The sequence below is a fragment of the Ooceraea biroi genome, chromosome 1, assembly GCF_003672135.1.
Source record: "Ooceraea biroi isolate clonal line C1 chromosome 1, Obir_v5.4, whole genome shotgun sequence".
Taxonomy (NCBI): domain Eukaryota; kingdom Metazoa; phylum Arthropoda; class Insecta; order Hymenoptera; family Formicidae; genus Ooceraea; species Ooceraea biroi.
In genome coordinates this window covers 2519343-2539096 of record NC_039506.1, presented here as the reverse complement: position 1 = coordinate 2539096, position 19754 = coordinate 2519343, and the positions used below count along the sequence as shown (strand labels likewise).

The 19754-nt window shown below is 42.7% G+C and overlaps 1 protein-coding gene and 1 long non-coding RNA gene across 3 annotated transcripts; one reads left to right on the top strand and one right to left on the bottom strand.

Annotated features, from left to right (window-relative positions):
- Window positions 1-1188: 1188 nt before the first annotated feature.
- Window positions 1189-19676, top strand: LOC105280339 (atrial natriuretic peptide-converting enzyme). 2 transcript variants are annotated; one of them, XM_011340815.3, is made up of 13 exons: window positions 1189-1940; window positions 2500-2789; window positions 9703-9886; window positions 14302-14515; window positions 15902-16273; window positions 16347-16579; window positions 16653-16859; window positions 17022-17235; window positions 17386-17531; window positions 17737-17908; window positions 18105-18349; window positions 18529-18647; window positions 18817-19676. In XM_011340815.3, exons 2-13 carry the CDS (start codon window positions 2742-2744, stop codon window positions 18988-18990), a joined length of 2328 nt encoding a protein of 775 aa, XP_011339117.1. In that variant the 5' UTR covers window positions 1189-1940; window positions 2500-2741; the 3' UTR covers window positions 18991-19676. The 2 variants fall into 2 exon arrangements, with proteins under 2 accessions (XP_011339117.1, XP_011339118.1); XM_011340816.1 differs by lacking the exons at window positions 1189-1940; window positions 2500-2789; window positions 9703-9886 and adding an exon at window positions 12248-12495.
- On the bottom strand, window positions 9545-11872 carry LOC113562924. The gene is made up of 2 exons (XR_003407253.1): window positions 11783-11872; window positions 9545-9884 (listed from the first exon to the last, which is right to left on the bottom strand). It is a non-coding gene; the product is annotated as an uncharacterized LOC113562924 (long non-coding RNA).
- Window positions 19677-19754: the final 78 nt, after the last annotated feature.

Here is a 19754-nt window from a genome sequence, read left to right as displayed (position 1 = left end):
TAATGACAGAATTAATTAGCGAATCCACTAGAAGATTTCCAACATCTTGTGCAAATATCCACCCTTATACACGTTGAGGAACCAACGATACGATGTGAAAGTGCATCTCCAACATTAATCTGGAACAATTCCACGTCGAGCTTAACTCTTCGATCGTGGGAGTTTACCATAAAACCGTAAGACCGTTTCTCGATTAAAGGATTGTCTCGTTACGACAACGCGCGCGATTGACCGTTTAAATGTCAACACGACGAGACACCTGTTCGAGCTTCGTTATGCACTTCCAACATGTCGACTCATGAGTGTCCATGAGCGTCCCGGATTAATTAATGTTACGTCAATTCCGGGAAAGGGAAAGCGTGTGCGAAAATGCACACGCATACGTGCGTGTTTGAGGATTTATCTGGATACTCAGTGACGTAACGGCGAATCCAGTTTCTTAATGAGGTAATAATCTTCCTGCAGCTTGCCGGTGGGATATTATTTACGGATTCTGACGTGTCTCTTCGACAATTTGAGAGCGTAACAATCCAGAGAGGGAAACAATCCAGAATTAGTCTCGGAATGGCTCCAATTACGCGCTGGCTTCAGAATGTCGCACCTGCACACCTATTACGTAGACTCCAGCGTAGACGTAACGGTTCATAGCGCGATTTCGATCTTTACGCATGGATACACAAATAAGTGTTTTAGCCTAAGAGCCACAAGAGTCTTCCGACAAAACGTGCTTCTTTTGGAAAAAAAGATACGCTGCAAGCACAGATAGATAAGCAAGTACAGTTAGAAAAACAAACTCGGACGGATTTCTAGAAAGGGACTAATAAAAGAAGAATTAAATGTATATATATAGAGACAAAGAGCTATGCTGTATATCGAGTATATAGAGCATCCAGAGTACGTATATAGAGAACGCGAAGAAATAACGAAGCTGGCAAAAACAGCAATAAAGGCCAAAGGAGCGCGCAGAAGTTGGAGGGAATTAATGACAGGCCGAAGGCAGCTAATAAGAAAAAAGTAGCCGGCAAAGTGAGGACACGGATAGCAACCGCAAGAAATGGGTGAACGCAAGAAGAGAAGAGCCGCTGAAACGAGTAGGATGGCAGGGATAGAGGCGGACCGTGGCGGAAGTAGCAGAATCAAAGAGACAACAAAAAAATGTCTTGGTGTCAAAATAAAAGAAGAAGACAGCGAAAACTGATAGGAAGGAGAAAACTGAGCCTGACAGTAAATTACAGCTTGGAATTCATAGCAAGATGAAATCAACAAGTAAAGGCTGCAGTGGACTGAGACTGGTGAACTACGATGGACTACGCCGATCGATCAAGATCAAGAAGGATACAGGCTTGTGAAGAGAAATAAATCGCACGTGAAAAAGACGAGCAAAGTCGGAAGCGACGAAGAACGGAACAGGAAGGGTTGGTGAAAACGCAGGAAAAAACGAGACGAGACGAGGAAACCCGGGAGAGATGAGAGACAAGCGTCCTTGCTCCGGACTAGTTCGTAACTGTGTGCCCTGGTGTGTACGGACAGGCCGTGGAGAACCGGTAATGACGTGAAAGTGCATCCACGAGCGAGAAGGCAGAGGCAGAGGCAGGCAGGCAAGCGGGCGGACCACCGTTCTCCTAGCAGTCTCACTTCGTCCAGGACAATCCCCTGGATCGTGGCCGGCCCCGTTGGAGAAATTGTCTGCCTCCCGACGATCAAAGTGCTCGGCTGGCCGAGGTGGCGAACGTCTCGTACGCCGCGCGGTCGCTCAGTCGTCTCGTTCCCTCTCGAGCGCGTTTTCGTCGTGGCTCGCGTTTCATCGAGGTTCAAGCGTGTTCTCCTTAAGGTGGTTTCTTCGGAAACGGTTGATTCTGTGAGCAACCTGTGTCGTCGATTGTTCATCAACGATTCAAGTTTGACGGTTCAAGAATAGAACTCGTTCAGGGATTCGTCAGGTACGAATTTTAAGACCAATTGCGATTTGTTTGCATCACGCGTGATATGTACGACGAAGCAAATTTGAATTCAATTGTATGGATTGATGTACAGCTTTGATGTGTAATTAATATGAAAATTTTGTACATACTGGATGTCTTGATTTTCATTGATTTCGTTAATGCGATTTGGTCTTTGTGTCAACGTCATGTTTTATCAGCAAGTGTTACTTCTGTATCACATTTTCCCTCAACGATGTGGAATCGTTATTAAATTCGTTATTAAATTTGTTATAAAATCGTTATTAAATTAATTACGGTTTTTAAATTAATGAACGTTAGTTGGAGTCTTCAAAAGATAAAGATGAACATTTAGATCCACTGATCTCCAAGCAAGAGCGCGTTTTGTGCTATTAAATGCGATACCGGAAGAAGTTCTAACGGTGGTACAAGCCGATCGTGGTATTTATGCTCTTCCTTCGCACAGCCGATACGCATTCGCTGTAGAACCGCGATCCATAAACCTGACACTTTCTAGAGAATAATTGTACCGGTCACTTTAAGTATCCCTTCTTTACAGCGATCGGGGGACATTAATACCTCCACTCGGAAGAGGAAAGGAATTCAGGAAACGGGCGTGCAGCGACTTGCATCTCGCCAGTGTCCTTGCAGTTCTTGAAAAGCGGAGGCACAAGAGAAGCAAAGAGCCGTCTTCCTCTCGCGGCGGGATCGTCGATCTGGAATCGATGATGATGACCCCTCGAGCCGAGCGAGTTTTGGCGGAGCGCCGATAAAAGCGCGAGAGGAATCGCGGACAGAAAGATGACCGTCGCGATGGAGCACAAGCGGAAGAGCTCGTGGGACTCGAAGGTGAGATTCGAATATGTGGCGCACTTTCGCCGCGCGGTACGGTGCTTTCTTTCCTTCTTTCTTTCTTTCTTTCATTATCCTATCACGCCGTTAATTAGGGAGTGAGTCCCCGTGTGAGAGCGCCGGGCCCGCTAGAAATGCAAAACGATGGAATATGAATCGCGCGCGTTTAGAGACAGGCTGCATTGTTCGCTCCCCCATGGAGCAGGGACATGGGGAGCTATTGTGTGCGCGCACTCCAGACACTTTCCAGTTTCTTCGGAATCGATCTGCGACTTTTAGCATTCCCGCATCTCTCTCTCACGCGGCGGATAATAATTTAAGATAAACACGCAAGCGAGCGTTTCGAGCTCGCGTGCGCCTTTCGAGCGAGCGCGTGCATTGCGAGCTTCGCGAGCGTGCATCGCGCAGTTTCTTCATGGTCCGGCCCATGTCAGCTCAATTAGGAGTCTTGTGTACACGAAGAAGCGCGATGTTGCTTCGCACTTTATGACGCGGTACCCGTTTCGCGATTGCTTTTTATTTCTGAGGCTTCTGCGAACCGATCATTTGGAGAGTAAGATGTCCGTCCCTTCAGCTTCGTCAGCTATTATCTAGAAATGATCGCGGTCCTCCCGCAACGATGGAACGATAGAATAATTGCGGGATGAAAATGATCGCTCTCATTCGCCGCTCCGACTCTCTCAGGCTGACATTTAATCCGGCTCGTGGCAAAGCCGCGCGATTCACGAGAAAGCGCAATTCTGATTCATTTAATTAACTCTCACGACGCGGCTATTATAATATTTCTTTCTGCTCTCGAGCGAGACGGACGGAGTTGATTTTACTCCCGCGTATCGTGTCGAATATTCTCTGGCCGATGAGCGATCCTCCGGTTGCTGTTCTCTCGAATGAATCAACTACAGAATAACTTGGGTGAAAGTCGCGCGCATCCAGTGTGCCTTTGTCCTTCGATTAATTTCTCCCATTAATTGTACCGGCGCGGTGTAAAGGCCATTGAAAGGCCACCGAGACTGTCATGAGTAGGACTGACCTTGAACTCGTTCAGCGTCTTTATTATTCGTAATATATAATTATACATAATTTATAATCATCTTCGCTCAGATGATTCGTCTTCCGAGAAGAAATTGAAAAAACTAGCGTTTTGTTCTGGCGCGACTTCGAATTTTTATTAATAACTGAAGCGATGATGAATTTAATATGCATGATCTCTCCATCTCTCATGATGTTATCAATTACTCAAGCTACTAAGAGCTCGAGGGATCAGGAGCTCTTTTTCGTCACGAGGTACCGAGCAAAGTTCGGCCCTTGTGGATGGCTTCAGTCCTCATGTCCAGACCAATTGACCTTGTTCTCCAATGACCCCGAATTGCGTACGCCGCCGGGGTATTTACGCACTCGGCGGTGACTTGACGAAGAACTAGGCTGACCGGAATGGAGAACGCACGATGCGTTAGGTGGGTTGGGTTGCCTGGGTTGGGCCGTCATCTGCTCTATCCCCGATACCGTTACTTCACGTACGCTCGATCGCGCTTGGTACTCTTAAAGATCGCGCGTGACGCTTGTCGCCGTCTCGTCGACCAGGTTTCAGACACGCAATGCTCGCGATCGATCATCGCCATTTGGATCAGAACTTCGGGAAGCGCCTCGTGGATGATCTCATGCTCGTCGCGATGTCCCCTGCTGTCTGTCCAATGGTAAAGAATTGAGCGAAAAGTTAAAGTGTTTTTTTCCGGTTTCTTGACGGATCCTTCTTTCATTAATCGTTGGTTCAGATTTTTTTTATAATGATTTATAAGTGGTATTTATGCGATTCAAGTTTTAATACAGAATTTAGTAAAATATAGAGAGGCATCGAGGATTACCGCAAATTGGAAAATTATTGAGATTTAAATGGTTAAAATGCGTCTGCGTCATGCTACATTAATACGCTGCGGGATCCGATAATTTAAAATTTTTTCACATTGGAATAAATGTGATAATAAAAATGATAAAATTAACAAATTGTACAGCGGTAACTGTTGCTTTTTACTGCCGCTTTTTGCTGTGATAATAATAACAGCTTGATATCGCGTGGACAGTGTAACTGAGCGGATTGTAATTTAAGACGGTCAGAAACTCGTTACTAGATTCTTGCTCTTTTGGAAAGGTGGTCTGGCGTTTGGTATAACGGTTATAACGGTCAGCAAGCTGTCACGAGAGGAACAGTAGCTCCAATGACGCTCCTCTATAGATTCTTTTCACCGGTCATCGACATCGACTGACTGCTCGCCGTTGACAATCAGCCAGCACGCGTTCTTCAGCTAGAGGCTGAAGAGCGCAAGAACGAGTCGCATCGACAGCCGACGCAAAAGACCGAATCATCTTTCCAATCACGTACTCTTTTTCTTCTATCAAGCGTGAATCTTTATGTGAGCATAGAGTTTCTCTTCACGCGTGGCATCACGTGCTCCATGTGACAGATCTTATTCATTTCGAGGCAGAAATAATTCCCATCGATCAAGATACTAATTCGACAAGCCTCGCGAGCATTTTTCAGCGGTCATCGCGAGTCATTAATGCGATTCGCCATACCGGAAAACCGCTGAAAAATGCGGGGCACCGGGCGTTACGCGGGAGGGTCCACGTAAAGCGGACTTTCACGAAAGTTTCTGGCCGTGAAAACGCTTTTCTATGACAGCGGGATCTGATTTTTCTCGGCCTTGAAGTCACTGACCGCGACTATTAACGGAAGAACTCGAAACGCGCCGGCCAGCCAGCCCGAGCGTATCTTAATCTCATTCTGCGATCACGACCGCACTGCGTTTATCCCACTGAATTCTACTTTCCAATCTGGTGCGTTCAGATCAGACCGTCCAGATCAGATTGGCTCGTCTCAAGCGCGAAACGGTCCATTATCGAGATTGGCACGAAACTCACGAGCGCGGTCAGCCGCGTCGTCGGTCTGCCCGGCGCATTTGCATTATCCTCTTTATGAACTCTCTCTCTTTCTTACGAAAATGATGATTTTATTCGTGCCGTTTGTTTAAATCTGCTGCAAAGTAGCACTCACACATCCGCGTATGCTTCCGTTGTGTCGGTACTGAGAATGGTATTTGGTCAGTAATGCAAATAAAATGGAACGGCTAAATGTTTTGTAAGGATTTGTGTATAAATGCGTCATAAATGATCTCTAAGTCATTAAATTGATTTATTAAGGAGAATGTATATACATGGCTACTTCGAACAAGTTTTGAAAGTTCGTACGTTTCGAGGAATGCTTAAATATTTATCTGGTAAATGATTTGTTATCTAGCCTACTCTCCGCGTATTAAGGAAATATTTGAATTCCATTATGCGAAATAGTGTATGACGTTACCAGAAAACTTTTTATTATTTGCAAAACAAAGAAACTGCGGTTCTTTTTAAAGACAGCTCAGATATCTTAATTAAAAATAAACGGAGAAGTATAAAAATTATATTAAAGAATTTTTTAATAGTTTTTAAAAAACCTTTTAATAGTTTTTTAAAAAAACTTTCTTTGAAATGTAAAGATTTATCTTTTATTTTACATGATTTTCTCTTTGCGTAAACACACGGACAGCTTTCGATGTGAAGGTTTCTTCAGAAGATCTCTTGTAAAGGATCGGTTCTCTTGACCTTTTCGCTTTATTGCATTCGTAGTCAAAGAGTCTGTAGACTATTACTTCGTAGCATTTAAACGCATCCTTTTTTGTTTTTCGAGAACAAAGCTTATTTGGTCATATTTGATTTGCGATTTATTGTTTCACTTTAGAAGCTTCGTGCTCTCGAATACGTTGCCCGAAGGCAAGGATGACTTTCTGGTCATTAAAGTCATTAGTGCAAATGCTAGAACTGAACTAGCAGCGTAAAGACATGATACGAATGTTTGTCCGGCTTTCGTAATATGTTTCGTATCATTGTTTGTTAAAAGGTAGTCTGTTTTTGTCACTATCGTAAGTCTTATATAACAATCGAGTGAAATATCGATATGCGTTTAGCTCTCATCGATACTAAACGTTGATAGATTGCTCTATTAAATGAAGCTCGCTAATTACATATGAACATTTTATTTATTGCAAAAATAATATTTAAATCGACAGTTTAAATCGATTTGATTGTCAGAATGCGTGATCGGAATTTAAATAAGCAGTTACGTTACTTTAGACGTTTGGAGTATTTGTTGTTTTCAATTTTCTGTCAGTGCACTAACGTTACATCAGAATCAATCATGCGGATCAAGTAAAAATTATCCAGGCGTTGTTCGCGAAACTGATATTCACGAAGAAACGAAAGGCGACTTCTCGTATGCAGTTCGTTGTACTGTTTTCAGTTCATAGCACAGATACATATGCCTTTGTAAGTCATTCTTATGTAACAACACCGTAGAAGAAACTTTATTGTTAACGGTTTTGCGGTTCTGCCGCGAAATATTTTCCGTAGGTAACATTATTGCAAATTACCAGTCTTACAAACAAATATACAATTACTGATGAATATTTGCAGAAATCGTACAAATACTATCAATCAACATTTCTTCTTCGAGATTTTGCGATGATCTCTGCTTTTTCTGTAATATTTAATAAATTTTTCAAGTTATCGGGAAACATCTCGGTAGAAGAAGAGAAGAAAGAGGCGCATTGAATTTATTAAATCACCATCTTAAGTGCAGTTTAATAAACCCATATCCCGTAATTATGGGAGTGTATCGGTGCTTACGTAATTAAATAATGGCCGCTCCGACATGCACCGCGACACGGAAATGATCGAAAAAGGAGTTCAAGATAATGGTTCGTTTACCAGCCAGTGGTAGCTAACGTAATATGTATTTGTGTTTGAGCATGGTTCCCATATGTACACGACTCTCGTGAGAAAATCGACCGACTCTCACGGACGTTATTCGAGTATCCAACGATTGCTCAATCTTTAGATCTCGCCGCCTTCACTTTGATCAATCGATATCTTGAACAATTAAAGCAGCATTTTCCTAAAACACGTATATTGCACTGGCACTGGCTATAACTGGCTGGTTATAAAATAACAATTAAATTAAATTGCAAAACAACGATATCATTCGCACCCCTCCGCATTCCGGGGATGGACGTCCTGGATCATCCTCCTTTATTCGTGTCATCCTCAAGAATGCTCTACAATAAGAGATAGATTAACACAACGGACAAAAGCATTTGTACCCAACCTGATACCTTTTATTAATCAAAATCAATCACGATTACGGACGCGCTATGAGTCGGCGCGAACGGCGCATCAGTTTCTAAGTTTTCTAATTAAGTTACGCATTACATGTTTCTCTCTCTTTACGGTGAAAGATATATTTAAGGGAGAAATCTCTCGAGATTTCTGAGTCGCGCACGACCTTTGCTGGCACCCCTCGGTTTACATGTTTCACGGCCCATCCTGGTTGCGGGCGCCTTCGGAGCGTGTGCCGGGCGTAGCATTTGAACGAATGAACGAAGGCGTAGGCATTGCAGACTTACTCATTGTGAGCGTGTACGTGTGCAAGCAAGGTGCATCGTGAACGACGACGAGGTGATGGGACTCACGACGATTACACGGACGCTTGCGTATATAGTCGCAGATTTACGCGACGAGCGAGTCGCGTGCGGCGCCGGCAACGCGTGTCCGTCTCGCACGCAGCAGCCGTGACGCGTGTCGATCGCGCGCACGCACGAGTTACTTAATACCGTTGCATAATGCAGTTTATGATTGCGAGGAGGAAATAAGATGTTGAGCATGTCTCCATTTATTCGTTTGCACGGCGTGCTGACACGCGCGCGCTTTTGCACGTTCCGGAATTCTCTCGTCTTCCCGGAAACAAACGTTTTTCCTTTTTTCAATTAACTCCTTCGCATCTGGCTTAAAGTGGTCTGCGGATGTTAACAGCGAGTGTAGGTGTTATTTATAACATAGTAGATTAGGTATAAATTTAGGTAAATATTCGTTTATGTTTACGTAAAAATTATAAATATTTTATAGATAGTATTATTTTTTAAATATTATAGGTAGTAAGTTCAGGCAAATATTATGCAAATTTCATTTTGTTTTTATGTTTAAATATCTTTAGTGTAATGGGGATTGAAAGAAGAGATGGGAAAAGAACATGATTCTAATTACTAAAATGCGTAATGCCGACGGTCTACATTGTCGTAATTGCTGTAATCGCTGTAATCGAAAGAGTCAAGGAAGCGATAAAATTTCATTCATAATTTACGTTTTAATCTCAGGTAATCCTGCAATTCGCTGAAACTCGTGACAGAATGGCGACTGGCGCGATTGGGTCGCCTCGCTTTGTCTCGCTTCTGAGACGGAAGCGATACGATCGTCAATGCAAGTCATGCCGCAATGAGGAATCCACGTTCCTCCGGATTGATAAAAATTTAATGGTGGCATGGGGAGCCGAATGTTTCATCAGCGCGAGGAAACACCGCCTACTATTATTTACTGGATGGTTTCAGCAATCCTGCTTTCGTAATGCTTTCTCTCTCTCTCTCTCTCTCTCTGTCGTTGCTGAGATTTTATTTCATTGCAGAAAATAGTGTTTTAAATACGTAGGAAAGCTGAACAAAGTATAATCATTGCGAGATATTGATATTGCCTCACAATCAATTATACGTTTGACATTAAATCTACTCATTTCTTACGTCTTGTGCATTGCTCGAAACAATTACGCTCTCAGTATTGAGAATTTTTATATATTATTTAGCAGTAATTTAAATATATTTCAAGATCAATTTTCTCTAAATTTTCCTTTTTATTGATATTTAATTCCGCTCTTGTGGAATTCTCCAAAAATGTGTGATTCACTCATTGTCGCGAGAAATATATTTGTATTTCACAATATATTGGATGTCTACATTGCTGATAAGTTACATAAAGTACAAATGCATCTTTGCAGATCTCGGTGAGCACAGTGAGTACCAGAAGATTCAGCCGTGCCGGAACACCAAGCTCCATCCTGTCGTCCGACAGCGACATCCGCTTCACGAGGAAGCTCGGCGGCCAGTATCGTTGTGGATGCTGCGTCCTTGCCGCTTTCTTGTTCTTCCTCCTCTTCTCGGGTGTATCCATATACCTCGGCTGTAAGTATGTCGTTACAGTAACCGCGAGAGAACAACACAAAAGACCATAAAATATTGGGGACACTAGCACAACTACCTAAGCAATTTTTATGAAACATTGTAATGTCTACGTATATCTAGATATTGTAAATTTACTTTCTATAAAAGTAAATTGTTTCTCGAAGAAAGATTCTCAGCGCAGAAAAACCAAGCACTTTCCTTTTGGCGACATGGGAAGCTTCTCTGTGAAGAAAGAGAGAGACCGTTGCTCGACAATGCGCTTAGAAAAACGACCTATCTTAAAAAGTACACACGTTCTATCGAACGATTTATTCGGCTCTCCCCTAACAATAATGGATCGCGCATTATTCAAGATTCGAGATAGCATCGCATTGCCAAGTTTGGGTACCACGATGTAATGCTCTTAAATGCTCGCGTGTCCATCGCGCGTTACATTACATCGGGACATTGTCGTCACGCGAGCAATTCGCCGCTTTCAATTCGCCTCTCCGTTTGCACTCCTGGGGAAATGCAAATGGAATTATTTCCACGGTTAACCGGCAATCGGCGCCAACCGAGCGGCCACGAAATTATCCTGCCAACGCACCGTGATCGTTCGCCAGGACGCGTTCACGATGCGTGAAGCGTTTCACGAAGCGCAATTGACGGAGAACGACTTGCTTTGTCCGAATGAATGGCGTTTCCTTGTAGACACGCGTGCACTTCACCTTGGTGCCATGTTCAGTTCAGCCGTCGTACGCGCATTACGCACGCGAGATGCGAAGGGGAAAAGTATAACTGTTGAACTCGTACCATTACGTCAGGATTCGTTACTCAAGTTGTTGTGTGGGAGATTAATTGTGTGATAATTTGATTGAATGCGGACGTTTATTCCAGCATTCCAGCTAAATGGATTCCTTAATTAAAATATAAGTAACAAAATTATGGAGAATGTCAAGATGCGAGTCATCAGGAATGAAAAATTGGGAGGCAAAAATACAATTCACTAGATTTGTGAGAGAGTCTCAAAAACGTTTCACATTGCATTTGCATATATTTCTGAACTTTCAGCATAAAAATGTCCATGCTCACCGGATCCTTTTGTAAGGAGGAAGTCCACGCAGTACAGTTCCACGGAGTAGGAAATGTACGTTATAAGACGCGTATATAATTTCCAGCGACATATAATAGAAAATAAAATGCACCGTATTAACAAAAGCTACACGTTCGTGATACGGTACGCTAGCGAGGATTAACATATTCCAGAAAGACAAAGCCTCGTGTAACGTTAATCACGTGACTCCTTCCCGAGCGTGTTCTTACGACAACCCATTATTTGACACGCGGCCGCTCGCGATCAGCTAACGGTTGTCGTGAACGCGCTTGGAACAATCATCCCGCTCGCGATATTGAAACAGTATATTTATAGGCCGTATATCATACGGCCTCTCCGAGAATCCCTCGAGTGCGTTGCGTTAGCACTCAACTTCAACGGGGTGAGCGAGTGGCCAGGGTCAAGGCCGAACGCGCTCGACGCAATAATAGTCTCTCGTTACGGCACGACGATTTGAATGCTCTCAGACAGGGTTTTTCAGCAGAAGATCCTGGAGATTCGCCAGGCCGGATTGGGAATCTCGCCAAGAGAAAACCGACTTAGATTTCTCGATACGCGGGCGATACGGTCGAGGCTCGGAATCCACGTGATAGCTCAACGTGTTCCGCAGGAACAGAGTATGAGATTACAAACAGACACGAATGTGGCCGTTCTTTCACTACCAGACTGAATAATTGATCGCGCAAAGAAAGAAAATTCAAATAATTATTGCGTCCGCGTGACTGATAGGTTTTTATTCAACTGTGGTGCATGTTGCTCTTCCTCTAAAAATGACGGTGAATTTTCGAGACTCGTAACGTAACTGTTAGGCGAACGTTTGATCAAGACTACGTGCTGGCGCCGTCTTCGGATACTCGGTAACTCGGTCAGACCGTTATGCGTGCGTGCTGAAAGACCTCAATGGGCTTTGGCCGCATCACCCTCTTCCTGTCTTTCATTCTCCACTCTTTAAGTATTCGTACGGATTCCGTCCGCTCGTTCCTTCGAGTTCCTCCTTTTAAAGTCCAATATCGTATATTACGATTCGCGTCCGTTCCGAGCGCCAGGAACTTCGTGATTTCCGCACCGTGCAATTATCGCGGGAAGTCGGCTGATCGCGAAACGATCGCGGATGATTTACACGGTACGTAAACTCTCAACTAGTTACTCGCTGCAAGTAAAACACAGGCAGACGCGCGCGTACAACGGGCTCGGTAATTCTTGCCGCCGCTTAATTCGTGTTTACGACCGAGAGGAATAAGGGGTCACGGAGGATTCTGCGCACGAATGCGCTGGTCCATTGAGGCCTCCCAGCTGGCAAACGGATAACGGTTCGACCGAGTCCGCCTGGTCGTCTACGTGCCCAGTCCCATGCTCGACCTTAAAGGTGGGGATTTGTGTCCTTGTAACATTTTGATCCTGCGGCACACTGTGACCCATTCTGCGAATCTCGAATTAGCATTAGAATACACTGGGAGTGCATCGCGGCATCGTTCAGTTCTACTTCTACTTCTCGAAGAAGAAGAAGAAGAAGAAGGTAGGCCGCTTTACATGCACGGAGAACACGAAAATCCAGTTTTCCAGCTCGAGAGCTTGCTTTCTTCTCTCACAATTTCTCTCGCTCTCTCTTTCTGTATCATTCATTAAAAGCTTACATAAATCTGGTTGAGATTTTATTTAATTAAATTGCATATAATGCTACATACTTTGCGGATATATCGCTGCTTTCAAGATCATTTTATCTCTTCGCTGAAACACACAAGATTCTTAGAGTTAATAAACTGCAGTCAATTTTACGTGTACTAATTATCTCGCTAAAAGTACACAAGAAAGTAGGTTCTCCTGCGTTCGCGCGTATTTCACATGCAATATTTCTGGGTATTCAATATTCATTAGGCACGCATGGCGGAAAAAACACAGCTGTGCACACCATGAATATCTCCAGGGGTATCGCGCCTTGAAATCACAACGTGGCCGCGAGGGACGATACGAGCATAGGCGTCGCAATCATTTAATAACACACAGAGTGAATTCAAGAATTCAAATCAATGGTGCATTATCCCAATTTGCGCAACATCCCACATTTATCCAACGCAAACGCACGAGATAAATTAGAGATTTAGGATTGGAGGATCGAGGCGAAAGAATTTCAAAGGAGGTCCTCCAAAAATCACGCGATCTCTTCCCATATCTACAAAGAGTGTTTCGCCGCCCATGACGACCTACCGAGGGGTCGGAAAGGTTCTTGCCAGGCAAGCCATGTCGGATCGAGGGGCACGGTGAAAGGTGATTCCTAGCGAGCTCCGAGAACCCCGGGGGCACCTGCCTGCTCCCGATTTGTCTCTGGTTTTACCGGGCACGTGGAAAATTGGCCGACGTGTGTAGGTCGTAATGACGGCGCTCGACCAGCGGAAACCCTTATCGCAGCGGCAACATTGTTGGCGCGTTCTATCGCGCACGGCTCTATCATTTCATACGTATATATTACGTATATATACGTACGTTAGAAAGCCAGAACGCAATCTATCGCGAATTGCAGTTGGGCCTCCGTGCACGCTGCGGCGTTCTAAATTCCTCCTTGCGACCGCTTATCGAGCTGCTACTTGCAACCGAGCTACTTGCGGTATCGCGAAAGTTTCGGCCTGATTGCCGGATCGCTATGGCCTGCCCGTAAATTTCTTGCGGTCCTCATCAACGATCACGTGCGGGGAAACTGATGAAAGACAAGGTGTCACGCGAGGACGATGATTGGCGAAGTCTAATGAAGCGGTAGACGCTAATTAGAAGTTGCACGTCATTAGTTTGTTAGTGCTTAACGAGGACACCGCGGCGATTTTCACGGACATATACGAGCCACCAATTTCTATTGCGTTTACGACGATGCATGATCGAGTCAATTTGCGAGAGGTTTTACTTTGATTAATGTGGCGTGTTAAGTAATACGTTCATCGACGTGATCGATGCTGGAGTACCGGTGAAATCATGGCGCAGGGAAAACTTTGCAACCGACTCTGGTTAACTCTGTTATTCCAATATTTGTAATACTTTCTTGCATAATATATCTTTGAAGTTGCGTTTTGAGATATTTCATGCATCTCTTCATCTCGCCTTACATGAAATCTTATCAAGAAAAATATATTGAAAATTCTACCTATCTCTTTAATCACTTTATCTTTTATCTAATATTATTATATATTTCTTAAAAAAATATCCACATCAATATTTTCTCTGATTGTGAAACTATTACCTGATTCTATTGTTGTTGTGAGCTAATTTTAATTATTTAGTTAATAATAATGGAAATATTATTAGTAATAATAGAAATATTCTATTTCTATTTCAGATACTTTCCTCACTTCCGATCCACCGGGCGACCAAATATTCCTCGCGACATTCCGAGTCATCAAGGGTGATTCCTTCACTGCGGAACTGGCGGATCCTTCTACCGAGGCTTTCCGGATACGGTCTCGGGAGTATCGCGATCGTCTTAATCTTATCTTTCGTCGCAGCTGGCTGAAGTTATCGTTCCTCGCCGCAGATGTCTTGGCGCTCGACGGGTAATGAGAACATCAATTTATTTAATAGTTTTTACAGCGAATTTGAATATCCCATTATTATTATTATTATTATTATTATTATTATCTCGATGATTGTGCAGATAGCTACATATTCCATTCATTCTCCCAAGACGATTAGAAAATAGGATAACCGAATTAATGAGTTTTACCTGCAAAATAAATTGGTGCGACGCACATTGTTTTACATAGCACTGTCATAAAATGCAATGCTGTTGTTGAAGGCGCACTTTCTCGGCAAACTGCATACTTAATATCCGAACAACCATCCATTTGTTTAGGCGATCGGAGAGAAAGTGCCTTACGTGGCCAGAGGTTTACTAGTAATTTCGGGTAATCAATTGATACGCATGTAACTTCAAAGATGATACGTAAAACGTAAAACTCATAAATCATCTCTCGTTCGTCGTCTGATTTTATCTTTTTTATTATGATAATTGACTATTACGATTATCTGTATTATTTAAATATATAAACGTCTTCACACTCGCTTTGGACCACATGAAAAAGATCGATAAATGTATAAAGATAAGTGTATTGTATTACGTTATCTCTGCTTTCTAGACGGTACTTATCGCATAATCGAGTGTAATATAGATATAGAAGTAGGCGCGTTGCCTACTTATATTTGAATTTCAAGTATTTATCTAATCGCCTGCACTCGCGCGATGTACCGCGAGAGGCACACCTAAAGATACTTGCGAGATAAATTATGTAACAGCATCCAACGGGGGAGTTCACGTGCCGTGTGAAATCAGAAAATTGGCCAATTACGGGACACGTATGCCGCGAACTCTCCTTCGGCTGTTGCTTTCGAGAAGTCGGTTTTTGTAGAAGAAAATAGTGGAACGAAGCTAGTCGATAGAATACGATGGAAACGATGGAAACTGCTTGAGGCTGCGTGCGGGAGAGAAATCGAACGAGATCGTTTCTCGTGGCTTTCTCATGATTTCACGACACTTGTTCCTTTCTGTGTGCAATGAGACGTTACTGGCATCCTTGCATTCATCAATAATGTATCACGCGCGAGTTGGTAGATCTATCACCGATTTATCCCCGTCATGTCACGTCAAAGAAATTCACGGATATCAAAGAAATTCCAATGATATGGAGTTATATCAAAAAATTTGGTACAATTTTTTAATTTTTTAAAATATTTAAAATTTAAGGAGAAATTTTATTTTTAATTTTCTTCCATAATTTCTAGATTCCTAAATTCTTAAATTAGCGAGTATATGAAAGAGCATATTGTTTATTACATAATATTACCAAATTTCTCCAATAGTAGAAAAATTGCGATAATTATCAATCAGTTTTGAAATTTTATGCTTTGTTCACTTTTTAATGTTCTCGCTTGTGTCTTTGTAGAGTGGAAGGTCGTGATTTGGTGGTGCATTTCGACGTGAAGTTTGATCCGCGATATCAGACTATAACTACCGGCAACATCGTGGACATTCTCTCGCGGGAACTGAGTCCGGAAACCTCGCGTTACTTGGCGAATCTGACGATAGAAGCCAAGAGCCTCGAAGTGCAGGAAAGCCTGAAAGCTCTCAACGCGCAGATCAGTCTCCAATCGACGGTCTCAACATTACCGCCAACAACGACTGCTCCTCCGCCGAGAAGATGCAGCAAGCTGGATCTGCCCTACTGCAAGCATCTCCCTTACAACGTCAGCTCGTATCCGAACATATTGGGCCACAGATCGTTGACAGATGTTGAAGAGGATGTTATCGCCTTCAGGTATGTCTTTCCAAATTGGACAATCTTAATTATAAATTAAAATATGATTTACAAAACCTTATTAAAAAATTAGGGAACTGGTGGATGCAGAGTGCTACCCATTGGCCTACGATTTCGTCTGCCAAGTGCTGCAGCCCGCGTGTCGATCGAGTCAACCGGAGGATCTGCTGCACTTGCCCTGCAGGAGCTTCTGCAGGGAATTCTGGAACGGATGCGGCAGTCGCTTCCCCGAGAAGATAAAACGTGCCCTAGATTGCTCCAACTTTCCAGAATACGCTGATCCCGGCAGTTGCAGACCCAAGCCAGGTACGATTACTCGACATATCAAACGCAATGTCTGGATTCGCTATACTAATACACGCGAATGTCCTGAGTGCAGGGTGCGTGCAGGCTCTTCAGTCGAAGGCGTTGTCTCCGAGAATTTGCGACGGCGTGATCGACTGCCCGGACCTCTCGGACGAGAAGAACTGCGCGTATTGTCGAGACGGGTACATGCATTGCGGAGTAGGGAGAACTTGCATACCGCAAACGAAACGATGTGACGGCAAGGCGGACTGTCCGAACGGCAGCGACGAGAAAGACTGTCGTGAGTAACTTTACAGCAGTATCAATCTCAAGCAAAACTTGCTAATATATATAAAATTATATTGAATATTGTACAATTCTGCTTAAGTCGATTCGACGAAAAAATTAAAAAATTGGACGACGAATCAAAGTAGTTTTGTTTTATGACGTGTTCCTGTTACAGTGTCTTTGGCGCCGAGCATTCAGGTGTTACGCTCGCAATCCTGGAGCACGCCACACGCCGCGAAGTACAACAAAGAGGGCTACGTCGTGTTTAATGAAAAAGGCACGATCGGTAAACTCTGCACGGCGAACTTGAACGCTACTCTGCCCGACACGGAGATGGACAACGTTCTCCAAACGGCCGCGAGCTCGTTGTGCACGTTACTTACATACACGTAAATATCTATTTTATTTGTAGTCGTTATATCCTTTATTTTTTAGTAAATGGATTAGTAATGTGAAGACATATTAATTTTCTTGGTTAAGAGAGAATTTTGTAGCTTACTTATAATTGTTGTCTCTATTGTAACTTCTTTTTCTTGTAGCGGTGTAGCTTCCGTTGAAGTGAGAATTGACGACGAAGAAGACGTCCCCTACGTGTACATGGAAGATCCATCAGCACCGGAAATCACTTTTGTCAGGGCTCCTTGTCCCAGCAAGGAAGTCTTGTTCGTTCGTTGCTCCGATCTCGGTACGAAGTCTTACATACATTTTAAGTACATTTATATAGTAACGTGTACGCTACATACAAGTATCTTTCTTAAAATAGCGCATTTCCGCGCAATTATATATGTATTATATTACATTTACAATTTTTATAATATATTTGATTAGTTTTAATTACCTATATTTTCTCGGAATACTATTAATTTTTCTATTTCTTTGGGAAATGCCAGAGTGTGGAGTACAACCTCTACGCGCTAACGGTGGAACTCGTGGCCTCAATAAAATGGCAGAACCCGGCGATTGGCCTTGGCACGTCGCACTTTTCAAGGAAGGAGTTCACGTTTGCGATGCCACTCTCGTGGCGGATAATTGGTTGCTCACAACGGCATACTGTTTCCAAGGGTACGTTTGATATCCCGTTACTTAAATCTTCTAATTAAAAAATAATTTAAGAAATAAAATAATTATTAATATTTAATTTATAATATTTTTCATGAACAATATTTATATGCTTCGCAATATATATTTGTGTACGTTGTAATATTATGTCCTAATTTTTTAACGGGATTATTTATTTTTTATTTGTACATTTTTGTAGTCAACCAAAAGCCGAATGGTCGGCTAGGCTTGGTGTCGTGCGACTTTCCAGTTCATCGCCGTGGCAGCAGGAACGCAGGATTGTTGGCATGATCAAATCACCGGTGGAGGGCACAACTGTTCTCGTAAAATTGGACAGACCGGTGACGACCTTTTCGGACTTCGTGAGACCGGTTTGCCTGCCCTCCAGCATCGATCCACCGAGTAACACATCGCATTGCAACACTCTTGGCTGGGCAAGAAATCGTACGTTGGCAATCATATACAAAATAATTGCTACAAAATTTAGAGAATTTGAGAGTTTCAGTGTAATTTTTTTAATTTAGAAAATATCAAATATATTTATTCTAAATATTAATATTATTTTCTAATTAATCAGAAAACAAGAAAATATTTGAAATATACAGCATTTTTTTCGTTTTTAGGCGATGTGTTGCAAAGGGTACAGCTTAAGCACAGTGCAATGGAGAAGTGCGAAAATATCAGTATTCCATCTGTAAATAGTGTCTGCACCGAGCAGGCATACTCCACGGACGATTGCAACGTAAGCTAAAAACTTTCTCTAAAACATTGCGAAAGTACTTTTCAGTAATTTTCCTCTTTCATGAAAAAAGGAAAAGCCTGTGGCGATCCGCGGATATCGAATTTTTAATCAATTAAGTTAATAATTTAATTGCATGCTAAATTAATGTGTCATTTCAAAATCTTGACAGGAGGAAGAGCTCGCTGGCAGTCCGATGCTGTGTCTTCAAGAAGATGGTCGCAGATGGGCGCTGAATGGTATCGGCAGCTGGAGAATAGCCTGCTCGAAAGACGGCCTCGAGAGACCGCGATTGTACGATAAAATTTCGTCGCACATCGACTGGATCAAATCTACCATTGGCTGAAAGTTCTCATCGAGTTTAAAATATCAAACAATTGCCGAGAAGAAGGAACGAAAGAGTCCACCGCGCTCCAAAAGTGGAACTGACGTCGAAATTCCGATAGAAATTGCTGATATCTATCGCGCGATGTTTGTCATTTCACTTGACAATAATTTTAACCTTCTCGATTTGGCGTTTGCAATTTTGAAAACACTCAACGCACGTAATTTCGCCGGGAACGATAAGATTGTATCCAGCTCCTGATCGAAGTAATCGCACACTTGTAAATACGTCTTTGTAATCTAGCATACGAAAGCTCTTTGTTACCGTGGCATAACTTTTCTTAACTTATTTCTCTCGTTCTACATTTACTCTACTCTTATACGCATGAGTACTTGCTTTGTATCGGATCAGTCGAAAAGCTCTCGCGATCTTCCACTAGGAAATTTAAACAGTTTTGCATTCGAAGTGACTTTGCCCGCTCGACTAATTTTCGATTATCTTTTGTTGCATGACACATTGATATTTCAACAGCATTCCTGCCTGCAAGCGCTCTGACGTCATTTGCCGAATTACTGCCACAAGTTTTTGACTCGTCCAATACTTCATCCCCTAAGTCTTGCTGTTATTTTAGTATAATTATTATATATAATTATGTTTGTATAAGATCGTTTACGCATTAAAGTTTCTTAAAATAATAGTCTCGAGAATTGAAATATTTGAAATCATTTACACGTTTATCATTCCTTTCCCACTTCCACTCGTACGCTATTGTGTGAAAAAGTAGA

Bases quoted from the DNA above. Each gene is read 5' to 3' on its own strand.
- LOC105280339 (XM_011340815.3), top strand. From the start codon at position 2,742: ATGACCGTCGCGATGGAGCACAAGCGGAAGAGCTCGTGGGACTCGAAG. The intron at 9,887-14,301 runs GTAAGTATGTCG...TTTCTATTTCAG, and splicing joins TGTATCCATATACCTCGGCT to ATACTTTCCTCACTTCCGAT. The intron at 17,236-17,385 runs GTAAATATCTAT...TTTTTCTTGTAG, and splicing joins TGCACGTTACTTACATACAC to CGGTGTAGCTTCCGTTGAAG.